At 39.4% G+C, this 18,887-nt stretch overlaps 3 protein-coding genes across 3 annotated transcripts; 2 read left to right on the forward strand and 1 right to left on the reverse strand.

Moving 5' to 3' along the window:
- The first annotated feature begins 220 nt into the window (after positions 1-220).
- LOC131321845 (protein SOMBRERO) lies at positions 221-2,483 on the forward strand. The gene is made up of 3 exons (XM_058352809.1): positions 221-453; positions 1,284-1,591; positions 1,716-2,483. Exons 1-3 carry the CDS (start codon positions 285-287, stop codon positions 2,376-2,378), a joined length of 1,140 nt encoding a protein of 379 aa, XP_058208792.1. The 5' UTR covers positions 221-284; the 3' UTR covers positions 2,379-2,483.
- Positions 2,484-4,967: 2,484 nt separating this feature from the next.
- On the forward strand, positions 4,968-13,861 carry LOC131321843 (protein trichome birefringence-like 5). Its single transcript, XM_058352807.1, has 5 exons — positions 4,968-5,845; positions 10,800-10,992; positions 11,318-11,511; positions 12,379-12,537; positions 13,370-13,861. The coding sequence occupies exons 1-5, from the start codon at positions 5,127-5,129 to the stop codon at positions 13,737-13,739; spliced, it is 1,635 nt and encodes a 544-aa protein (XP_058208790.1). The 5' UTR covers positions 4,968-5,126; the 3' UTR covers positions 13,740-13,861.
- Positions 13,862-14,898: 1,037 nt separating this feature from the next.
- On the reverse strand, positions 14,899-17,258 carry LOC131321846 (style cell-cycle inhibitor 1-A). Its single transcript, XM_058352810.1, has 4 exons — positions 17,068-17,258; positions 16,819-16,950; positions 16,488-16,543; positions 14,899-15,371 (listed from the first exon to the last, which is right to left on the reverse strand). Exons 1-4 carry the CDS (start codon positions 17,150-17,152, stop codon positions 15,138-15,140), a joined length of 507 nt encoding a protein of 168 aa, XP_058208793.1. The 5' UTR covers positions 17,153-17,258; the 3' UTR covers positions 14,899-15,137.
- Positions 17,259-18,887: the final 1,629 nt, after the last annotated feature.

Here is an 18,887-nt window from a genome sequence, read left to right on the forward strand (position 1 = left end):
TTAATAATGCTTCACTGCATGCGTTTTTTGTAATTAAAGATCGAGAATTTGTTTTTTTATCATGCATTGTAAGTTGTAACTAGTATGTGTCCCTCCAATCTAAATTTATGGATCAACCAGGGTTATTTTCTCCAACCTAGCATTGTTGAATCCTGAGTATATACATAGCTAAGTTCATTTAGTATTACTGTTTTTCTTTTACAGTGTTAATTAGCCAGCTAGTTTAAACTTTAATTTCAGGACAACAGTATAGTTAATTACTAAAAAGAACGCAGAGGAGGATAATGATGCTAGGAAATGGACAGCTTTCTGTTCCGCCTGGCTTTCGATTCCATCCCACCGATGAGGAGTTACTCTATTATTATCTGAGGAAGAAGGTCTCGTACGAAGCCATCGATCTTGACGTTATTAGGGAAGTGGATCTCAACAAACTCGAGCCATGGGACCTCAAAGGTCAGAATATTAATTGCCTAGCTTCTTCTTCTTCATCTTCAAATGTCTTTGATCTGTAATGTGCATGCACTGGGCAGAGCTAGCTAGAAGGTTCTCCTCACTATATTACTCCTACTATAGTGAGCAGATCGAGTTGTTAATTTTCTCCCCATGCATATCTTTTTATGCATGGACGTTGAAGCCTAGCTATCACTTCAGTATCTTAATCTTCAATATACTTGTCAAGAGAGAGAGAGAGGAGAGAGAGAGAATTCTGAGATAAACTTGGCAAAAGATGTTTTTTTTTTTCAAAGTTAAGAAATTGTCTCTTGACTCGTCATGGTCTTTGCGGACGTCTAGTATTCCACCTCTAGTTAATCTCCTCACCAGTCACCTCATTTATTAGAAGGTTATTGACTTATGTGTATATCTCATTACCAACGGGCTTGTAGCCCGACGACACTTTCTCACCTCTTCTACATGGAAGAAGAGGGTTCGATTCTTACAAGAAGCGCAGGTGTTTGGTGTGGTGGTTGATATCCTTAGGGTTTGCCCCACCCATATGCCGCTTAGCGGTACCCCTTGCCCATCCGGACTCTCCCCTTAGGAGTAGGCTAAACATCTATGAAGTGTCAAAAAATAAAAAATGTATATCCCATTATGTTGGCTAAATCGATTATAGCACATATATATATATATATATATATATATATATATATATATAACTTTGTACCGATGTGATTGTTGCTTGTATAAAATGGAGAAACGTGAATTACTCATCGATTTCGTACTATTGTCTTTAAGATTGTAGAGTTCTTTTCTCATTTTTTGTGAAAATCATTTTGTTGCAGACAAATGTAGAATTGGATCAGGTCCTCAGAACGAGTGGTACTTTTTCAGCCACAAGGACAAGAAATATCCAACAGGAACTCGAACGAATAGGGCCACCACAGCTGGTTTTTGGAAGGCGACGGGCAGAGACAAGGCCATTCACCTCAGCAGTAAATGCAACTCCTCCATGGCCAAGAGGATTGGCATGAGAAAAACTCTAGTCTTCTACACGGGACGTGCCCCCCATGGCCACAAGACTGACTGGATTATGCATGAGTACCGCCTAGATGATTATCACGACAACAATGCATCTCAACTACTTCATCAGGTATATATTTATATCTTAGTTGCTATCCATGCATTAGCCTGGCCATGTGATCAGTCCTTTGTTTAGGTTATTGGGTTCACTATTCAGAGCTAGTTAGAGGTTGATTTCTTCAAAATCCATGCAGGAAGATGGATGGGTCGTCTGCAGGGTGTTTGAAAAGAAGAGTACAAGTCATAACAGGGGGATTGGTCACCTACCAGATCAATATGCTCCTCAAGATGATCAAGAAGAACACTACTTTGGTGCTGATGCTCATATGATCAAAGCAAGTACATCTACTACAGGACCATCCACTTTGATATTGGAACCTAAACAGAATTTGCAACAAGCGCTATATGATAGTAACTTTGGTGGCTACTCCTCCTCATCTTCCATACATCTCCCACAGTTGTTGAGTCCTGATCATCATCATCAATCGACGTCTTTTGTCAATTACATGAATGGCTCTTTTATATCGCCTACTGCTATCTCCTCCTTCAACAACATGGATATCGAATGCTCTCAAAATTTGTTAAGGCTTACATCAGCGGGTGGTAATTCTACTAATGGAAGAGAAATCCTGCAACAACAATATAAGCAGGAGAGGACAACCTTTAATGGTACTGATTGGTCGTTCTTGGACAAGCTACTTGCTTCCCACCAAAACCAAAACCAAAATCAACTGGAGGATCAGAATAAATGCCACCCTTCCTCCCAGGCTATTGATGTGGGTCCTTCATCTCAAATATATGGATTCCCATTTGATTACATTGGTTGTGAAACAGATGTTTTGAAGTTTTCTAAGTAAGCTAGCTAGCTAGCGTTGACGCAAGATTTTTAAAGTCTCGTTAATTCCACTATCTCTAATTGTGCACTCGGACAACTATCCCTAATTTTTAGTTAAAGGAATGGTGTGTTTGAAACTTTTTTCATATGCTGATTACATTTGTAGAAATTAAACTATGTTTTCTCTACTCTGAATGCGCATATTAGCACATATGCTATAATTTTTTTGGGTTAATTAGTTGACATGAATCTTGAAGTCCAATTCGTTAATAAATAAGCGACATATCAATCAACTGCAATATCATGAGAGGTTGGGTATATGTGGAAATTAAATTCAAAGCTAGGGGAAAATGTGCAACCAAATTGCCTACGAAAAATGCTTGGAAACCATCCAACAGAGAGTGCTAACCAACTTCTACTATGTAGAAACAAATCAATAGCTGATCTTAATTAGTCAATGCAGATTGCAGGACAATAACAAGATTATATACTCTGCCACTACTAAGTTTAAACTTGTGAAGCAGTTTTCTACTATTAAGTTGGAGTACCACGTGAATTTATTTTTTCCCCGATGACCATCCAATAACTTCTCCTTGCCTGCAGTAGTTGGCATGTCCTTGATTGAAATCCATTTCCCTCACTGAAATTGTTGAGACATTTTGTCTCATGTTTGATTATACACTTCGTACACACCGCGTGGTTCCGGTTCGTTAAATAAATCAACGGTTTGAAACTGTTGGAGTTGGAGCGCCTGATCAACGGTCCGATTTTAATTGAACGAATGGATGTCTTTTAAATGAATGGGTGTGTAGGGAACTAATTGTTCAAGGGGTGTGTTGATTGAAACAGAGGGGTGTGAATAAACTAATTGTTCCATGGGTGTGATGCTTAATGAAAGGTTGTGACAACTCTCCCAGGGGATGTAATTCTTTCAAGAGATGTAATCTTTCCAAAAGGGCACATCTTTACCAAAGGGTACTGATGACTCCTATATAAATTATTTTCACCCTAACGTCAGTTACTTCACTCCACATGAAAATCCATCTCTCATAATAGTTGCAGTAGACAAAAGATTTCTTGGAAGTCTTTCAATTTTGTTGGTTGCAATTCTTCACCCTTAGGCTTTGTTGAATCCTGGGGACGATTTTGCCTGAACCCAACAACAAACTCTATCGAGTGGGGGCAAATTACGTTCTAAAGATAGTGTCTTTAGATATGGTTCAAAGCCTTCGAATCTCATCATCTTAACATTCTGTCCCAACAGAAATCAAGCACACTCAGGAAAGGGAATAAAGTTATGGATAGGCTAGCCAACGGAACCTGCATGTCAACCAGGAATACCCTTGGATATCGCTCATGTACCAATGGAAGAGATATGTGCAGCTTCCTTTGCTGCGGATATCGAAGGAGTTGAGCATGAGAGCTTGAAAGAGTAGAGCTTGAGGGAGCTTGATCTCTTTTTGTTTTGTCTTTTAATTATCCGTTTGAGTGCTAAAAGAAATAAGTGACTTGGATGCCTCCAGCTTAGTAAAGCGGATAAGGAAATTAAAATGTGTAAACACACACACACAAACACATATATATTGGCCATATTTTAGGAGAATGTTAGATGTTACTGTTAGGGGGAATGGGGGGTTTGAACCGCCAACCTCGTGCATCTGGGGTATAATGCTGGGCCATCTGCGCCAGCACCCCACATGCAAACACATATTGTTTGAAATGATGGAATTTTTTTTATCGGCAAAAATAACATATTAAGAGAGAAAGGGGAGAGGGGATTCCAACCAAAGATTGGAAAGTACATCCAATTGGAAAAAACTTACACACACTTAAAACGCAAAGCCCAAATACCTGAGGGTCTAAAATGCCCAAATCATACATTATGCACAAAAAAGAAAGGGTTAGGCCCAGCCCAAGAAAACTCAAAACAAAATTCAGTTTTTTTTGAAAAACTTCAGCCCCTGCCGCCCCACCACCACAGCCCATCAAATAAACAGCAACACCAGGACCCAACGATCAGCCGCCCCGGCAACCACCACTCTGCCACAAGACACCCCACCAGAGAGACTTCACGGATCACAGAACCAACCAAAGCTACCGTTAATGCTCACCCATACCGTTAGGCAAAGACCGTGGCACCCAACAATGGCCACGCCGACCGAGCCGCCAAACCACCGGAAACACCTTAGGTCAAAATCGGATCCCCAAGAGATAGACCGACCGGCGAGCATATTAGAAAAAACATGAGTGAGAAGGTGGGAGATGCAGAGAGAATACAGAGAGAAAAGTAGCCCAAAAGATAGAGGGTATGGGGTCAGAAGAAAAGAGGAGAGAGGGACAGAGACAAAAGGTCCGAGATACAAACCGTCACCTTCTATCACTAGTTGTATAGTCCCCTCACAAATTTGTGATGGAAAAACTTTAAAGCGTAATTTGGCGGTGCTCGTGGAGCACTGAATAATCCCTCACTCTAGGGGGACAAAAAAGGATTTATATGACATTAATAATCGTAAAAAATCCAGCTCAATCCAAGTGTCTTTGTACGGTTAGAGTGCACGGAGGCATCCGAGTCACGTATATATAATGAAAACGTTAATGCAAAACATGTCGGCCTCGAAAAATTCCATAATCTACGCTCATGTTGTGGCAATTCCATTTCCGGCTAGAAGAAGAATGCGGGGCCTACCGACAGTCTTCTTCAGAAGAAAAGAAGAAGTGAAAGAATTTCCAACTATAGAGCATAGCATGCGATCCCCAATCTCATCTGGAAATGGCAGGTAGCAGAGGAAGCACAAGCCAGAGGAAGAAGAGCCGTTATGATGCATTGCGGTTGCTTTTCTGCTTGTTTCTTGTTTTGAGCATTTCTGTAATACTAATCGCCTTGAGCAAACGATCTCTTGATCCCACTCGCTCTCTCTACAGATATCTCTACCACTCACCAAACTCAACCACCAATCTTACTACCTCTTCTTCTCGCCTCCTCCCTTCTCCTCCATTGGCCGATTCCCACCCTTCCCCATCATCATCATCATCATCATCATCATTCCTTCTGATACCCAATTCATCGTCTGAGTCTGTTTATCCCGGACAGCTTAACCAGAATAATAATAATAATTTCCGCATTCCCGAGAGGGATTCCGGATCTGTCAGCGCAGACACTATTATGGTTGACGATGGTAGAGCTGGTGGTAACGAGAGTAGAACTGATGGGTTTGGGGAAGACAATCTAAATAATATATCCTCCACCAACTCCTCCTCCTCCTCCTCAGTTGTGGAAATTTTAGAGAACGAGAATTGGCCCTCCTGCGATCTGTATGTGGGCAATTGGGTGAGAGTCACAGATGAGGAGGAGGAGAAGGAGGCCTACCCGATTTACAAACCAGGGTCTTGCCCATACGTTGATGAGGCTTTTGACTGCCAGAGGAATGGAAGGCGCGACTCCGATTATCTGAAATGGAGATGGAAGCCCCATGGTTGTGAGCTCCCCAGGTACGGTTCCCTTACATACTTATTTTTTTTGCTCGGCAATCCCTTACATACTTATGCCTCTTGTGGACAGCAAACAATTCTACTGCTTTTCTTTAACTTATCCAAAATCTCAGCTGAGCTGGGTGTTAAAGTAATTGAGTTCGTGGTTTATTATGGCTGGGTATTGGTGAACTTCTTACCATATACCAGTGAATTTCAATGGCAAACCTGGATAAATAGTCAATACTTGGGTATAAACCACATATGTTTTGCTGAGGATCAGTTTATTGTCTGTTATCCTAATGAGCCGTCTTTTCAAGTAGTGCACAATGCTCTTTTGAAGTTCTATAAGTTCTCTAGTCTTCAGCCCAATAAAAGCAAGAGTAAATTAATCATTGCAGGGGTTTAAGATCAGGAAAGCTAAGCCTTTGTGGAATTGTGGGATTCCAGTCAGGCACTTAACCAGTTAGATATCCTGGGGTTCTCCTCATTTCCACTGAGCTCTCAGCCTCAGATTGTACTCCTCTCATTTACATCATTTATAAAATCTCTTCTAAGACCACTCACTGGGCTAATAGAACTCTATTATGTCGGTAGGCTTCAAAGTATTAGGTCTTATTCAATATGAAAGTACTCTGGTCCACGCATTTTGTTCTTCATAAGTCAGTATGCAAGCACATTGCATAGCTACTAAGGAACTTCCTTATGTCTAGTGCCCGAAAAATGAAGGAGGCCTTGTAATTAGAAGGGTTTTGGATTGGAATCTTGCTGTCATGCTAAGACATCTATGGGCTAATTGTTCCATGACAATGCCTCTGGGTTAAATGGAGTTATTAGTACATCATCAAACACCACTGTCTTCGGACTATGAAAATTCCTTCCTCTTGCTCATGGCCCATGGACGTGGAGAAAGCTTTTAACCCTGAGAACTCAATCTAAGCCTTTTATCAAAAGAATAATTGGTGAGTGCTCTTCTACATTCTTTTGGCATGATGACTGGCACCCTGCTAGGCCTCTTTTGGATCACTGTTGGTTTCGGTTTGTTATGGTTTTTGGCATCCCTTTGACAGCTAAGGTGTCTTGCATAATCTATTATGAAAAAAGGACTTGGCCGTTGTTCTCTCTCCCTGTTCATCCTATTCTCCAAATCCAAATATTCTTGATTCTGTCATTTGGATTGGTTCCTTTCATCCAAGTACCTAGTCTCTTATACTTGGGATGCCCTAAGGATTCATTAACATGTTGTCACTTGGCATAAGCTTGCTTGGTTCTCAAAATGTATCCCTAGACATAGCTCTATCCCTTGGATGGCTCTTAGGGTAGTCTCAGAACAAAAGACAAAGCTTCATAGCTGGGGAATGCTTGATGATCCTTTTTGCTCTCTTTGCAGCCACCAAGATGTGCTATTTTTGTGTCCGTGTTGCGTTTCTATATCCTTGCTTCTTAGCTCTAGAGGCTAGAATGGAGGCTTGGCTTGGCATGGCAGCACCCGTCACTCACAGAGGTGCCCTTACCTTGACCTATCTTAGAGTGAGGAGGACAAAGACACAAGACGACAAGAACCGTTTGTCGTACCCTCTTACAGTCATCCTGCCTCCTTTTGTTGTTTCCTTATTTTTGTTCTCTCTTTTATCGTTGAGCTAATTCTCTCTTCTTCGATTCTTACCCCCCTCTCCTTGTGTCTCGATTCTCTTACTTTTTGTATGGCCTTTTATCTCTATCTTTTGATATCTATTCCTTTAGTTTTGCTCTACTCGTAATGTTCTTTCCTTTCTTTCATCTCCATACAGTATTCTTCTCTTATTTCCCTCTTGGAACTCTTCTTGTTTCTATAGTCTTGTATTGTGGTTAGAAGAATGATTTGTTGACAAGGTGGATAGATTTATAGATTTATAATTCTTCCTAGACATAGCTCTATCCTTTGGATTGCCTATTTCCTCCATTGCATGTCCTCATGTTTCTTACTTTGTCTATCTTCTCTCTCGCTATCTTTTTAGACTCTTCTCTTTTTATCACTCATTCTCGTAATCCTGTCTATTTGTCCTTTTCTTATTTCACAAAGTCATCTCTTATATTGCCTGTTTCCCCCATTGCATGTCCTTATGTTTCTCACTTTGTCTATTTTCTCTTTTGTTATCTGTTTAGACTCTCTTCTTTTTATCACTCATTCTCTTTCCTCCATTGCATGTCCTCATGTTTCTTACTTTGTCTATCTTCTCTCTTGCTATCTTTCTAGACTCTCCTCTTTTTATCACTCATTCTCTTAATCCTGTTTGTTTGTCCTTTTCTTATTTTACAAATTCCTAATGATGATGGCAAAAGTCACTTTTAAGAACTTACTAATTATTTATTACAAGTGGTGGGAGAATACAAGTATCAGAATTACATCAATGTTGGAAACAAGTCCACAATCACTATAAGCCCAACCCAACTAATAACCCTTGTTAAAGTATCCAACTTAGAACCAATTGGCAATAAGTGGAGATGCCGCCCAGGCTCATATACTAGTTTTGGAGGAAATAATTAACCAATGTGGGACAACCTTCAACACTCCCCCACACGTGCGACGCCTGACTCGCACGTGGGGAGGTAAATAAACGATCCATGCCACATGGATCACAATAAACAATGCTTTAACAACTCCATTAAGGGGAGAAATAATGCCAACAAAGACCAAGGGAATAACACCCATGTGAAGGTTAACTTGCTAACCCTTACCCTAACCACGTGGCTCAAAAGGTTAACCTCAAGTTATACTGTAGCTTGTCGCGATTGGTTATATACTGATTGATTTACAATCTACCCACCAATGTGGGACTGATTGTGCCCATGGGGCCTCACAAGCACAGTTGCTAACTCTTGAAGTCTTGAAGAGAACTCAATCTGTTGTGTTTTCTTCTTCCTCCTCCTCCTCCTTTGCCTCTGTTTTCGTTTCTTCTTGTTTACAGTCAAAACAAATAGAGTCTTATTGTCACCACTCACCAAGTACCTGTAATGCTATTTGTCTTCATCCTTAAATAAACAATCAGGGATTAATAAGTGTATGGTATTTGAAATAGTAAAAGCATTTATTTATTTTGCAAAATTGCCTATATTAGTATGCTAATTATTTTCTATAACTTGTGCCTCCCTCTGATGAGGCATTTGCCTCGCCTCTTGCCTTGCGCCTAGCCTTCAGGGGGCCATGGCGCCTAGTGCCTTTTAAAAGACTGAATACACACATGTGAGCACATGCATTATAAGAAGAAACTTTGCACCATACAAAGCCACCAATTCTGAAATAATGTTGTCTATGACTCTATGGTTACCAATTTAATTGGCTATGGCTTAAAACTGCTTGAAGTGAGTTAATCAAATAAAGCATAGTAGTTCATCAATGAAATCAGCTTATAATGCGTATGTCGAACTTCAAAACAACTCTTCACTTGATTTCAGAACATGACTTCCACCCAATAATCTCTCGGCACCTATCAAAGCGTGTGTCGAACTTCAAAACAACTCTTCACTTGATTTCGTTTGTAGTCGACGTGTGCTGGGCAAATGTCAATTACCGATTCAAGACATCATTTGCATTTCATTTGACCAACTTTTGGTTCAGTAAACCTCGACAATCGATGTTTGGACTATAGTCTGTGTAAGAATACCTTTTTTCCTTCCTTTTGCATAAAGGAAAAAGAAGATATATGAAACAACAGATAATAATAGGCCAATGAAAAAGAGTTTAAATTGAGAAGACTGACTTGCCTATGCTTGCTAAGGCTATATTGCCTATCTTGCACACCGAAGACTATTGCATGCTCCAAAGGTATATTGCTTGTAATGAGTTCATAGACTACGTATACGATTGCGTTGCTCATCAATCATCATCACCTGGATTATCCATATCTCATAAGAGGCGCACCATGTGAGATTTCATCACTTGCGACAGGAGTATGTTGCCCATACTTTTCCATAGGACTCCATAGCATCTTCTGAACCAAGTTTGAGGCCTAAAGATACTATAGTACTTATAACTTGATGTATATTGGAGGGCCCATTTCCTAACAACTTAAGCTTATGGGACAATTGGTAACTTTACATGGTATCAGAGCTCAGGATGGGAGATGTCTTGGTTTCGAGTCTCTCCGTTTGCATTTGTTCCTTGTTTGCATTCTGCTTCTGTCCTTTGTATTTTGTTTCGAACAATCTACGAATATTTGCATTTGCACGTGAAGATGAGGTTGCACATGAAGGGTGTTGAATGGCTTGATATACATTGTTGGGCCATTTCCTAACAACTTTAGCTTTTGGGACAATTCGTAACTTAACAGGAACATATATAAAAGGAATGTAAAACGACTCATAATCCAAAGGCCTAAAAGATGGCATATAACTTAATCTTTTAGTCTAATTAGGGGCATGAAAGATGATCCAAAACAAAAATGCTTGCTATTGTTAACCCCTCATGTGATTTTATGTTGTTTACCTTGCTCTTTCTTCTCAGGCCAGTTTCTCTCTTGTCATCCTAACATTGTGACGTTAGTCATTCTCTCATAGTAACATCTACAAAGGTTCTCTACAAGGATAACGCGAATAGCTACATCACCTTGTGTCAAGTCTCCCTCTCACCGGCAAGATCCATATTAGAGTGCCAAGACACATTAGCTCAATCAATATACTCCTGCAAGAACCCCATCCACATTAGGTCCAAAAAATCTTGTAAGGGGTAAGATTATACAGTGGTAAGTTTAATGTTTCTCCTATGAAGTTGGTAGCATATATGTGGAAATCAGCATGTTTCCCAAGTCATGAAACCCGTAATACTGGCCCCTAATCAGCACTTGATCATATGAAATCTCTGATCCCCCCAATGAAGGGTAAAGCAATGGAAATGTTGTAAGCGTTGCGGCCCCATGATGTGTAGATTATAGTTTCTATTTACTGTACATTTTGAACCACTACTGGTTTTGTGCCTTATTATTCTTGTTATTTACAGGTTCAATGCAACAGACTTCTTGGTGAGATTGAGAGGAAAAAGATTGATGCTGGTTGGAGATTCTATGAACCGGAACCAGTTTGAATCACTGTTATGCCTTCTTCGTGAGGGCTTACCTGAGAAGAGCAGGATGTATGAAGTCCATGGCTATAGAATAACCAAGGGAAGAGGTTATTACATCTTCAAATTTGAGGTAGCTATAAACTTTTTTCTTTTTTTATCACCTGCATGTTTAATTGTGAATCACCTGATTTTCTGAAATTTTTCGGAGAGCTTTGTGATGGAAAGGAGGAAATGGCATGGTGGTTACTGTGTAGACAGTTGATTGTCCATTATAACAGTAAATTTATTGGGCTAGGGATGTTTTGCACCTATAATATTGGAGTTATTGCTGCTTGTTTAGAAGAGCGTCGCATTAACTTTGTACACCATCCTTATTAACCGAGCCTTCATATAGATGGTAATATGAAAGCGTACCCTCTGTAATTTTTTCATATTCATCTTTTGCTTGTGTGTAGGATTATGACTGCACGGTCGAATTTGTGCGGTCACATTTCCTTGTCAAGGAGGGAATTCGTATTAATGCACGAGGAAACTCAAATCCGACTCTCTCTCTGGACCGTGTGGACAAGTCAGCGGGAAGATGGAAGCGAGCAGATATTCTAGTCTTCAATACTGGGCACTGGTGGACTCATGGAAAAACTGCTAGGGGGTATGCACTATGTAGCCACTCAACAATCATCTCTTTCACATGTGTCCTTAGAATTTATCAACAATTGTTATCATACAGAAGAGATTTTCTTAGACTTTATTCAGAGTCTACCACTTCTTTTGACATTTCCGGCGTGTAATGCAAGTGTTTCGTGAGTGTCCTAGGATGTCTCAGTCATGTTTTAAAGTCTGGAGTTTCTGAACGATAAAAATGAAATGGTACAAGACACTCACGCTATTTTGGGTAAGTTTTATGTTCTGTTTTCAGACCTTCTGAATGTTGTAAACAGTAGTATGTTTGGTAACTGTTTTCGCTCAGAAAAATGATAACGGTGTTAAGAAAAATCAAATTTGGGCAACTAAGAAAGATAATGTTTAATTATCCTTCGGGAAAGCAAGAAAGATAATGTTCCAGTATTCTTGAGAACATCTTTTCAGACTCTCCTCCATCTACGCCTGCCTATTGACTAGCCCTGACAGTTGGCCAACTGCTACGACCCTCCAATTACCACTATTGCCGACGACCACCTTTGGTAAACCATTCAACCACCTCTAGCTACAAATTTTGCTATCATCAAAAGCAAATATTTCTCTTGGGGCACAATATCCGTTTCTTTTTTCCTTGTTGCCCCGTGAATTTATTACAGCTAGCTTATGAAGAGCTTCTTTTCTAACCGCAGTGCAAGAGACAGACTTACTCAAACCTCAATTACTGCGTAATTCTAATTTCCATATTTACATTCATTGTTGTTTTAGTAAGAAATTGAATTCTCTTTAGATGTGTCCGAGCAGTCCCTTTTCTGGGTTGCCGCTTACATCTAAGTAAACAAAGGCGTGTAGAAACTAACTGAGGGGCTGTTTGGTACAGGAGAAATTACTATAAAGAAGGTGATTATATATATCCTCATTTTGATGCAGTGGAAGCTTATAGGAGGGCCCTGAAGACCTGGGCGGAGTGGGTCGATAGGAATGTAAATCCAGACAAGAAGTTGGTCTTCTATCGAGGTTACTCTTCCGCCCATTTCAGGTATTTTCTGTTGCATTTGTTATCTTTCAGTTTTGATGTGTTTGGTCCCTTTTCAAGAAATAAAAATAAAAATGGTGTTCTGTCATAACTCATTTGATTTCATCAAACAAACTACACATAAGAGTTTCAGGTACTGATTCATGTGGGTAGTGGAATAGAACAAGGCTCAAAAGAAAGGACAAAGGGGTTATCCACCATAGCTCATTGTCCCCTATTAACATCCAACAAGAAAGGAACACCCTCGCCCAAGGAAAACTCTTCCAGTCCCTTCCGAGAAAGAGCTAGTCATTTAACAGAAAACAACTGTAACCCACCGACGGAAGTCAAAACGGCCTTCCCCCGATGGCAGGAAATGAACTATACTTTAGGCAGTTAATAGCTTAATGTGGGGTGCCTAATTAAATGCTGGAATATTATAGTCGCTATACAGAGTGGTTACCACGCACGAATTTACATAGGGAACTCAAAGAGATCGTTGTTTTATTTGACTCTTTATTCCAGGGAGGGAAAAGATTTAGAAACGTGATCCAGGCTCATGGTTTTGATGAAAGCTTCCATTCCCTAAATTTGTTTGTCATAGTGTTAAATTGTATCACTTGAAGGGGTGCATATGTCCATGTCAAGTCTTCAAAAATGTCATTTACAAATGGCAGTACATTTTGCAGAAATAAATACATTGTTAATACATTGGGGAGTGCATTTGTCACACATGACCAGGACTGGAGAATCATTGTAAAATCTTTTTATTGCCTGGCGTTCATTCCCGTTTCATTCAACGTTACTTTGTATTAACTTCTGATTAATTTTTCGTATAATTGACAATCGAAAAAAGAGGTGGAGATTGGGATTCAGGTGGATCATGTAATGGGGAGACTGAACCTATATTAAGGGGGGCCTTCCTTAATGAGTATCCATTGAAAATGAAGATAGTGGAGGAGGTGATCCGGGAAATGCGGGTTCCGGTAATATTATTGAACGTGACCAGGTTGACCAATTTCCGCAAGGATGGGCACCCATCTATGTACGGCAAGAAAATCTATGATGGGGGAAATAAGCTGAACGTGGTCTCCTCCACCAGACGCCGCCGCCAAGATTGCAGCCATTGGTGTCTCCCGGGTGTCCCTGATGCATGGAATGAGCTTATCTATGCCAGTTTGGTGTTTCGACAACTTAATTCCTCTGCCCATTTAATTCCCAAATAACCTCTGAATAGTTGTTTGGACACTAAATTACATTTATGTATCATTAGTGCCAATATTGGTGCGTTTGGGACAATGAAACCGATTAGGCCTTCTACTCATTCTACTATAATGGTTACACATGACGCAACCTGTGCCATTTCTAAAAACCAAAAACAAAAAAGATGTAATCTGCGCCTTTTCTCATCAACACATTACACACGTTGTCCAATCCAGTATCACAAGCAAATTTTACTATTCTAGCACGTTGCAAAATATAGCTTCCAAATCCCTCGGGAGAAAAGCTTTTCGACGAAGAGGTCAAAAACAAGCTAAGAAAAGAGAGTAATTGCTTTGGTCAAAGAAATATACAGCAATCTCAAACTCGGTACCATTTGCGTAGAAAACACAACTGCTACAGACCTCACAAACCCCTACATCAGTTCTCATGAATACAACCAGCCTATGATCAGAAATGGAATAATAGTAGCCTTAGCATTCATAATCCATTCCACCATAGAAGCAGCAAAAAATTTCTTTTTTCGAACGGCAAGCAGCAAAATATTTGAAGAAAGAGAACACCACCACCTTTCTAGGAACCCCCCAAAAACAACATTAAGAACTTTAAGAAGGTTTTTAACAGCTTGTATTTAGAGGAGGAGGATTTTAATGACAAGGGGTTTGAGAAGAGAGGTGTTATGAAGGCTAGGTCTATCAGCAGTAGGTGTTGTTCCAGTATAAGAACTTTTAGGACTTTTTGAATTTTTTTTGGTTTTGTTTTTATTCAAAATTTTTTTGCTTTGTCCTTATTCAAATTTTTTTTCGTATTTATTAGTTTTGCACCTCACTTTTTTGGTTTTCCGATTAGTTCCATCAAGACAAATTCATAAAGTAAAAAATTATAACTTTTACCCAAATATTTTGAAGAAAGAAAAAAAACATTTTCAGCACTCAAAAAAATTCACCTTTTTGACTTAAAATTGGATATTTCCAAGGTCTTGAAAGAAGAAAACTGAGTATTACATTTTACAAAAAATTTTAAGGCAAATTCTAGCAGTATAGAAACAAAGAAAGCATATGGTCTCCAAGAATATTCACACTCAATTTAGATTTGCCAAGATCGCCTTTAATAGTAACAGAGTCAGAGAAGAAAAAAAGTAGTAGTATGATAACAAGTCCTTGGTTTAGTCAAATTCTCACTTCAATATTTCGCAAGAATGGTTTATTTGGACTTTTTATGACACAGAGCTTGACCTGTTTGCCATTTTAAAAAATTGTCTCAGTCAAGCACATTGTTTTCTGGAATTTCAATTATGAACTAAAGACAACATCACAGAACGCATATCTTTACCTTTAACAACAAGACTGCAAATAGAAATGCCAAGGAAAACAACAGAAACCATAACCACCGGTTCAGGAAGTCTACTGCTTAATTCTCCACTTATGCGCTGTCCGAGGGCCAGCCTCAATGCCCTCATAATATCGGGATTCAAGCTGCTGGCTATTCCAGGCCTTCACAAATTGAGAAAAAAGATCATGTGCAGTTCCCGTTGAAAGATCTGAAAAAAACACATATTTCTCTTCTTTCAGCCATGTTGCAAATTCGTTGTTCTTGGAGAAGTAGTCATCATTTGACAGCTCTTGGAACTTTACTTTCTGAGGATATTCAAAACAAAAAACAGGACTAGCGTGAGAACTAGAGAAACAACATGCATATCCATACAGTAAATCTGCCCTTCGGAAAAATACTCTCACAACCCAAAAAGTTTCCAGTAGCATAGACAAACAAGAGTGGAAACAAGGAAATACACCGACAAAATGTCTCCTTTAACAGTGCAATTATAGGGCAGATGTCTTGATTACAGTAATCAAAATGCTAAATACAAACAAACTCTCGTAAGTTAAACCATGGATGAGTGTGCTCCATCACATTTGGTACCCCATCTTAATCACGACTGTCCTAACCTAGGGAAAAACAAAAAACCAGAAATCTTTTCCTTTCAGTCCGTTGAAGGCAAATACACCTACAACTTCCTGGAGAACATTATTTTGTTTCCCACAGGGCAATAGTTCAAAGCATAGCATCAATTCCTATCAAGCCTTTTTCTTGGCTTTAGAGCAACAAAAAATTTCTTCAAAAGTATTCGTACTCAGTTACATCAAATATTTAACCGAACAAACCATGTCTATGTCAAAGCTGGAACTTGGAAAGATGCAAGGATGTAGTAAGTAACGTGGTAAACGTGGAACAAGGGCAATGTTATTGTCAGCAAATTAAACTACATGGAACAAGGGCAATGTTATTGTCAGCAAATTAAACTACATGGAGCAATGTTAACGTGGTTCGAATATTGCACCAACTTAATGTAACGTATTTGCAAATTTCTTAGTGGGGTGTGGAAACAGAAGAATTTGTTTTACCTCTTCGGTATCTCCAATTTTGCTCTCCCGTTATACAGTTATTATTTTAACTCTCACCCTATCAATCATCTATATCACCTTGACTCGAATTGCAGCCACTATCATAAGTTACTTTGCACATCCTAGACCGCAAAACAACTCAGTTTCATAGGAATCACAAGTTCATTTTCAAATATACACGAAGTTCACAGCTCTAAGTTTAAGGACCGGAAACAAGTCACGAGCTATATGAAGTGATAAGATAATCGAAAAACAGAAAAGGGAACAAACTTTGATCAGGCTATATCGTATAGGAAAAAATTACAGTTTTCAAGATATGATGTGAATTGGACTAAACAAAAGAACACTTACGGATTGACCATCATGCTTGTCACGTTTGCTCTTGTGCTTCTCCTTGGACTTCTTCTCTGGAGCAAAATCAGCAGATCAGTATAATCTTAAACCCTATATGTCAAAGCCAATCACCAATCTGACCCATCAAACTGAGTCATTCACAGCCCTGGGGCGGCTGGGCCAGATACATGACATGTTTTGCTAATTGAGATTCATGCAAGGGTTAGCATGATATTCAAAATCGAGCAACGGAGTCCTAAACTATTGACTGTAGATTTGTTGCATGTTGGCCCCTAATAAGAAATTACCAAATACCATTCAGGGGGAAAAAAACCCCTAAATTTTATACCTTTATCAGAGTGGTGCTTCGAAGATTTATGGGATTTTGATTTCTTCTTCGACGGGTCTTTTCTTTCGCTCTTAGTGCTCTTGGCATCCTCATCTTTTTTGACACTTCTACGCCGCTTGCTTTTGCCTTCATCTTGTGAATCACAAAAACAAACCGTGATTCAGATACGCAAAAAGGCAGCAGCTGCGTACTAAGTTTAAGATAAATACACGTATTAAATCGGTAGGATAATAGATGTAAAGGACCGACCTTGAGAATCATCAAAGGAGCTTCTTTTCTTGGTATTTTTTCTCTTCTCCTCCACCTCCTCCTTGGACTTCCTCTCGCTGCCCATCACCACTCCCCGCGTCGCCTTCGATTTTCGGTCTCCTCTCTCCTCCTCGAACACGTATGAAAGGGTGAGAGAGAAAAGGAGCTAAACGGGTTTCGGCTTGGGGATTTGGATACTAATCCTGCGGCAATGGGCTCGAGGTGATGGGCTTCTTTGCCAAACCTGGGCCCATGCAGCAATAAAAAGGTTCAAATGGACAAGTCATTGTCGTGATTGCTTGGGCCTCAGGCCGTACTCATAGCAAACCAACAAAAAAAGGATCCATGCTCCTCCTTCTTCTTCTTTTTCCGGGCATTGTTAATTGTATTTAGTGAGATTCGAATTCCTATTCAATACATATGAGTACAGAGAACATAGCACTTGGCTATCACTCCATTTGCCTATACTAGTTCTTTTTCACTTGGTTGTTTAATTAGTTGCTAGCTACATAAGTGGCAATTCCCTTTCTTTTTTTCTTTAATGACAGATAATTCTCTATTTCTTTGTAGTATCTAAGTTTTGGGGACTTTCTTTTAAATCAACTCTTGTGAGACGGAGACCAACTCTACTGAGAGGGTAACCAATGTTTATCATACTACATATTCCAATAACGAAAATGATATTGGTACCGATCAATACAACACCAAACACAACCTCTCACATACATGTGAGCTCCACACACTACTATGTGTGGGTTCCACATAGACCTCAGTAACAGATCGTGTTCGTGTCGTGTCAATCGGGGTTCGTGTCACAAATCACCCAACCCGAACCCGACCCATTTAGATTTCCTGTTTCTCGAGTCGTGTCATTTTCGTGTTTCGTGTCGGAAATGCTCAACACTAACCCTTAACTTCGTGTCCCGTTCGTGTCGTGTTATCGTGTCCGTTGCCTAACTCTATATAGAATTACAGATATACCATATTATATATATATATGTGTGTGTGTGTGTGTGTGTGTGTTAATGAGTGACACAGATTAGTAATCGTGTTGGTCTTGTCAATTTCGTGTCTCGCGTGTTCAACTCAAATCCAACTCATTTAAAATTCGTGTTCTAGAGTTATGTCATTTTCGTGTTTCGTGTCAGAAATGTTCAACCCTAACCCGCTAACTTTGTGTCCGGTTCGTATTGTGTTATCGTGTTTCGTTATTATATATATATATATATATATATATATATATATATATATATATATATGTTTGTGTTAATGGGTGACACAGATTAGTAACCGTGTTGGTCTTGTCAATTTCGTGTCTCGCGTGTTCAACCCGACCCCGACCCATTTAAAATTCGTGTTCTCGAGTCGTGTAATTTTCGTGTTTCGTGTCAGAAATGTTCAACCATAACCTGCTAACTTCGCGTCCGGTTCGTGTCGTGTTATCGTGTTTCGTGTCCGTTGCCCAGCTCTAGTCACACATGTATGTGAGAAGTTGTGTAAATTGTTGCATGAATAGCATTGTTGATTTATTAGATAGAAAAATCTATATTTATATTGAATTAAAAGTTCAAGAAGGAGTGAATGTAATAATTAAATGTGACATGCCAAAATATATTTACTACTTATTTTCCAAGAAACGCATGTATAAGATTTTTGGAGTACTAGGAAAAGCTCGTAATGCATCAGTAAGTAGTATATTGTCATTGTTAGCAATTGGAAGCTCTTACTAGATACAATATTAACAACTCAAATTAAGCTGAGAGCTAGATTTAGAAGGAGATATACTGAATTATATTACTATGATCAAGTATGGTTTAATC

This window comes from Rhododendron vialii, chromosome 4a (genome assembly GCF_030253575.1).
Source record: "Rhododendron vialii isolate Sample 1 chromosome 4a, ASM3025357v1".
NCBI lineage: Eukaryota > Viridiplantae > Streptophyta > Magnoliopsida > Ericales > Ericaceae > Rhododendron > Rhododendron vialii.

Bases quoted from the DNA above. Each gene is read 5' to 3' on its own strand.
- LOC131321845 (XM_058352809.1), top strand. From the start codon at position 285: ATGATGCTAGGAAATGGACAGCTTTCTGTTCCGCCTGGCTTTCGATTC. The intron at 454-1,283 runs GTCAGAATATTA...ATTTTGTTGCAG, and splicing joins CGAGCCATGGGACCTCAAAG to ACAAATGTAGAATTGGATCA. The intron at 1,592-1,715 runs GTATATATTTAT...AAATCCATGCAG, and splicing joins CATCTCAACTACTTCATCAG to GAAGATGGATGGGTCGTCTG.
- LOC131321846 (XM_058352810.1), bottom strand. From the start codon at position 17,152: ATGGGCAGCGAGAGGAAGTCCAAGGAGGAGGTGGAGGAGAAGAGAAAA. The intron at 16,544-16,818 runs GTATAAAATTTA...ATTTTGCTCCAG, and splicing joins GAAGCACCACTCTGATAAAG to AGAAGAAGTCCAAGGAGAAG. The intron at 15,372-16,487 runs GTAAGTGTTCTT...GAATATCCTCAG, and splicing joins ACAAGCATGATGGTCAATCC to AAAGTAAAGTTCCAAGAGCT.
- LOC131321843 (XM_058352807.1), top strand. From the start codon at position 5,127: ATGGCAGGTAGCAGAGGAAGCACAAGCCAGAGGAAGAAGAGCCGTTAT. The intron at 5,846-10,799 runs GTACGGTTCCCT...TGTTATTTACAG, and splicing joins CATGGTTGTGAGCTCCCCAG to GTTCAATGCAACAGACTTCT. The intron at 10,993-11,317 runs GTAGCTATAAAC...GCTTGTGTGTAG, and splicing joins ATTACATCTTCAAATTTGAG to GATTATGACTGCACGGTCGA.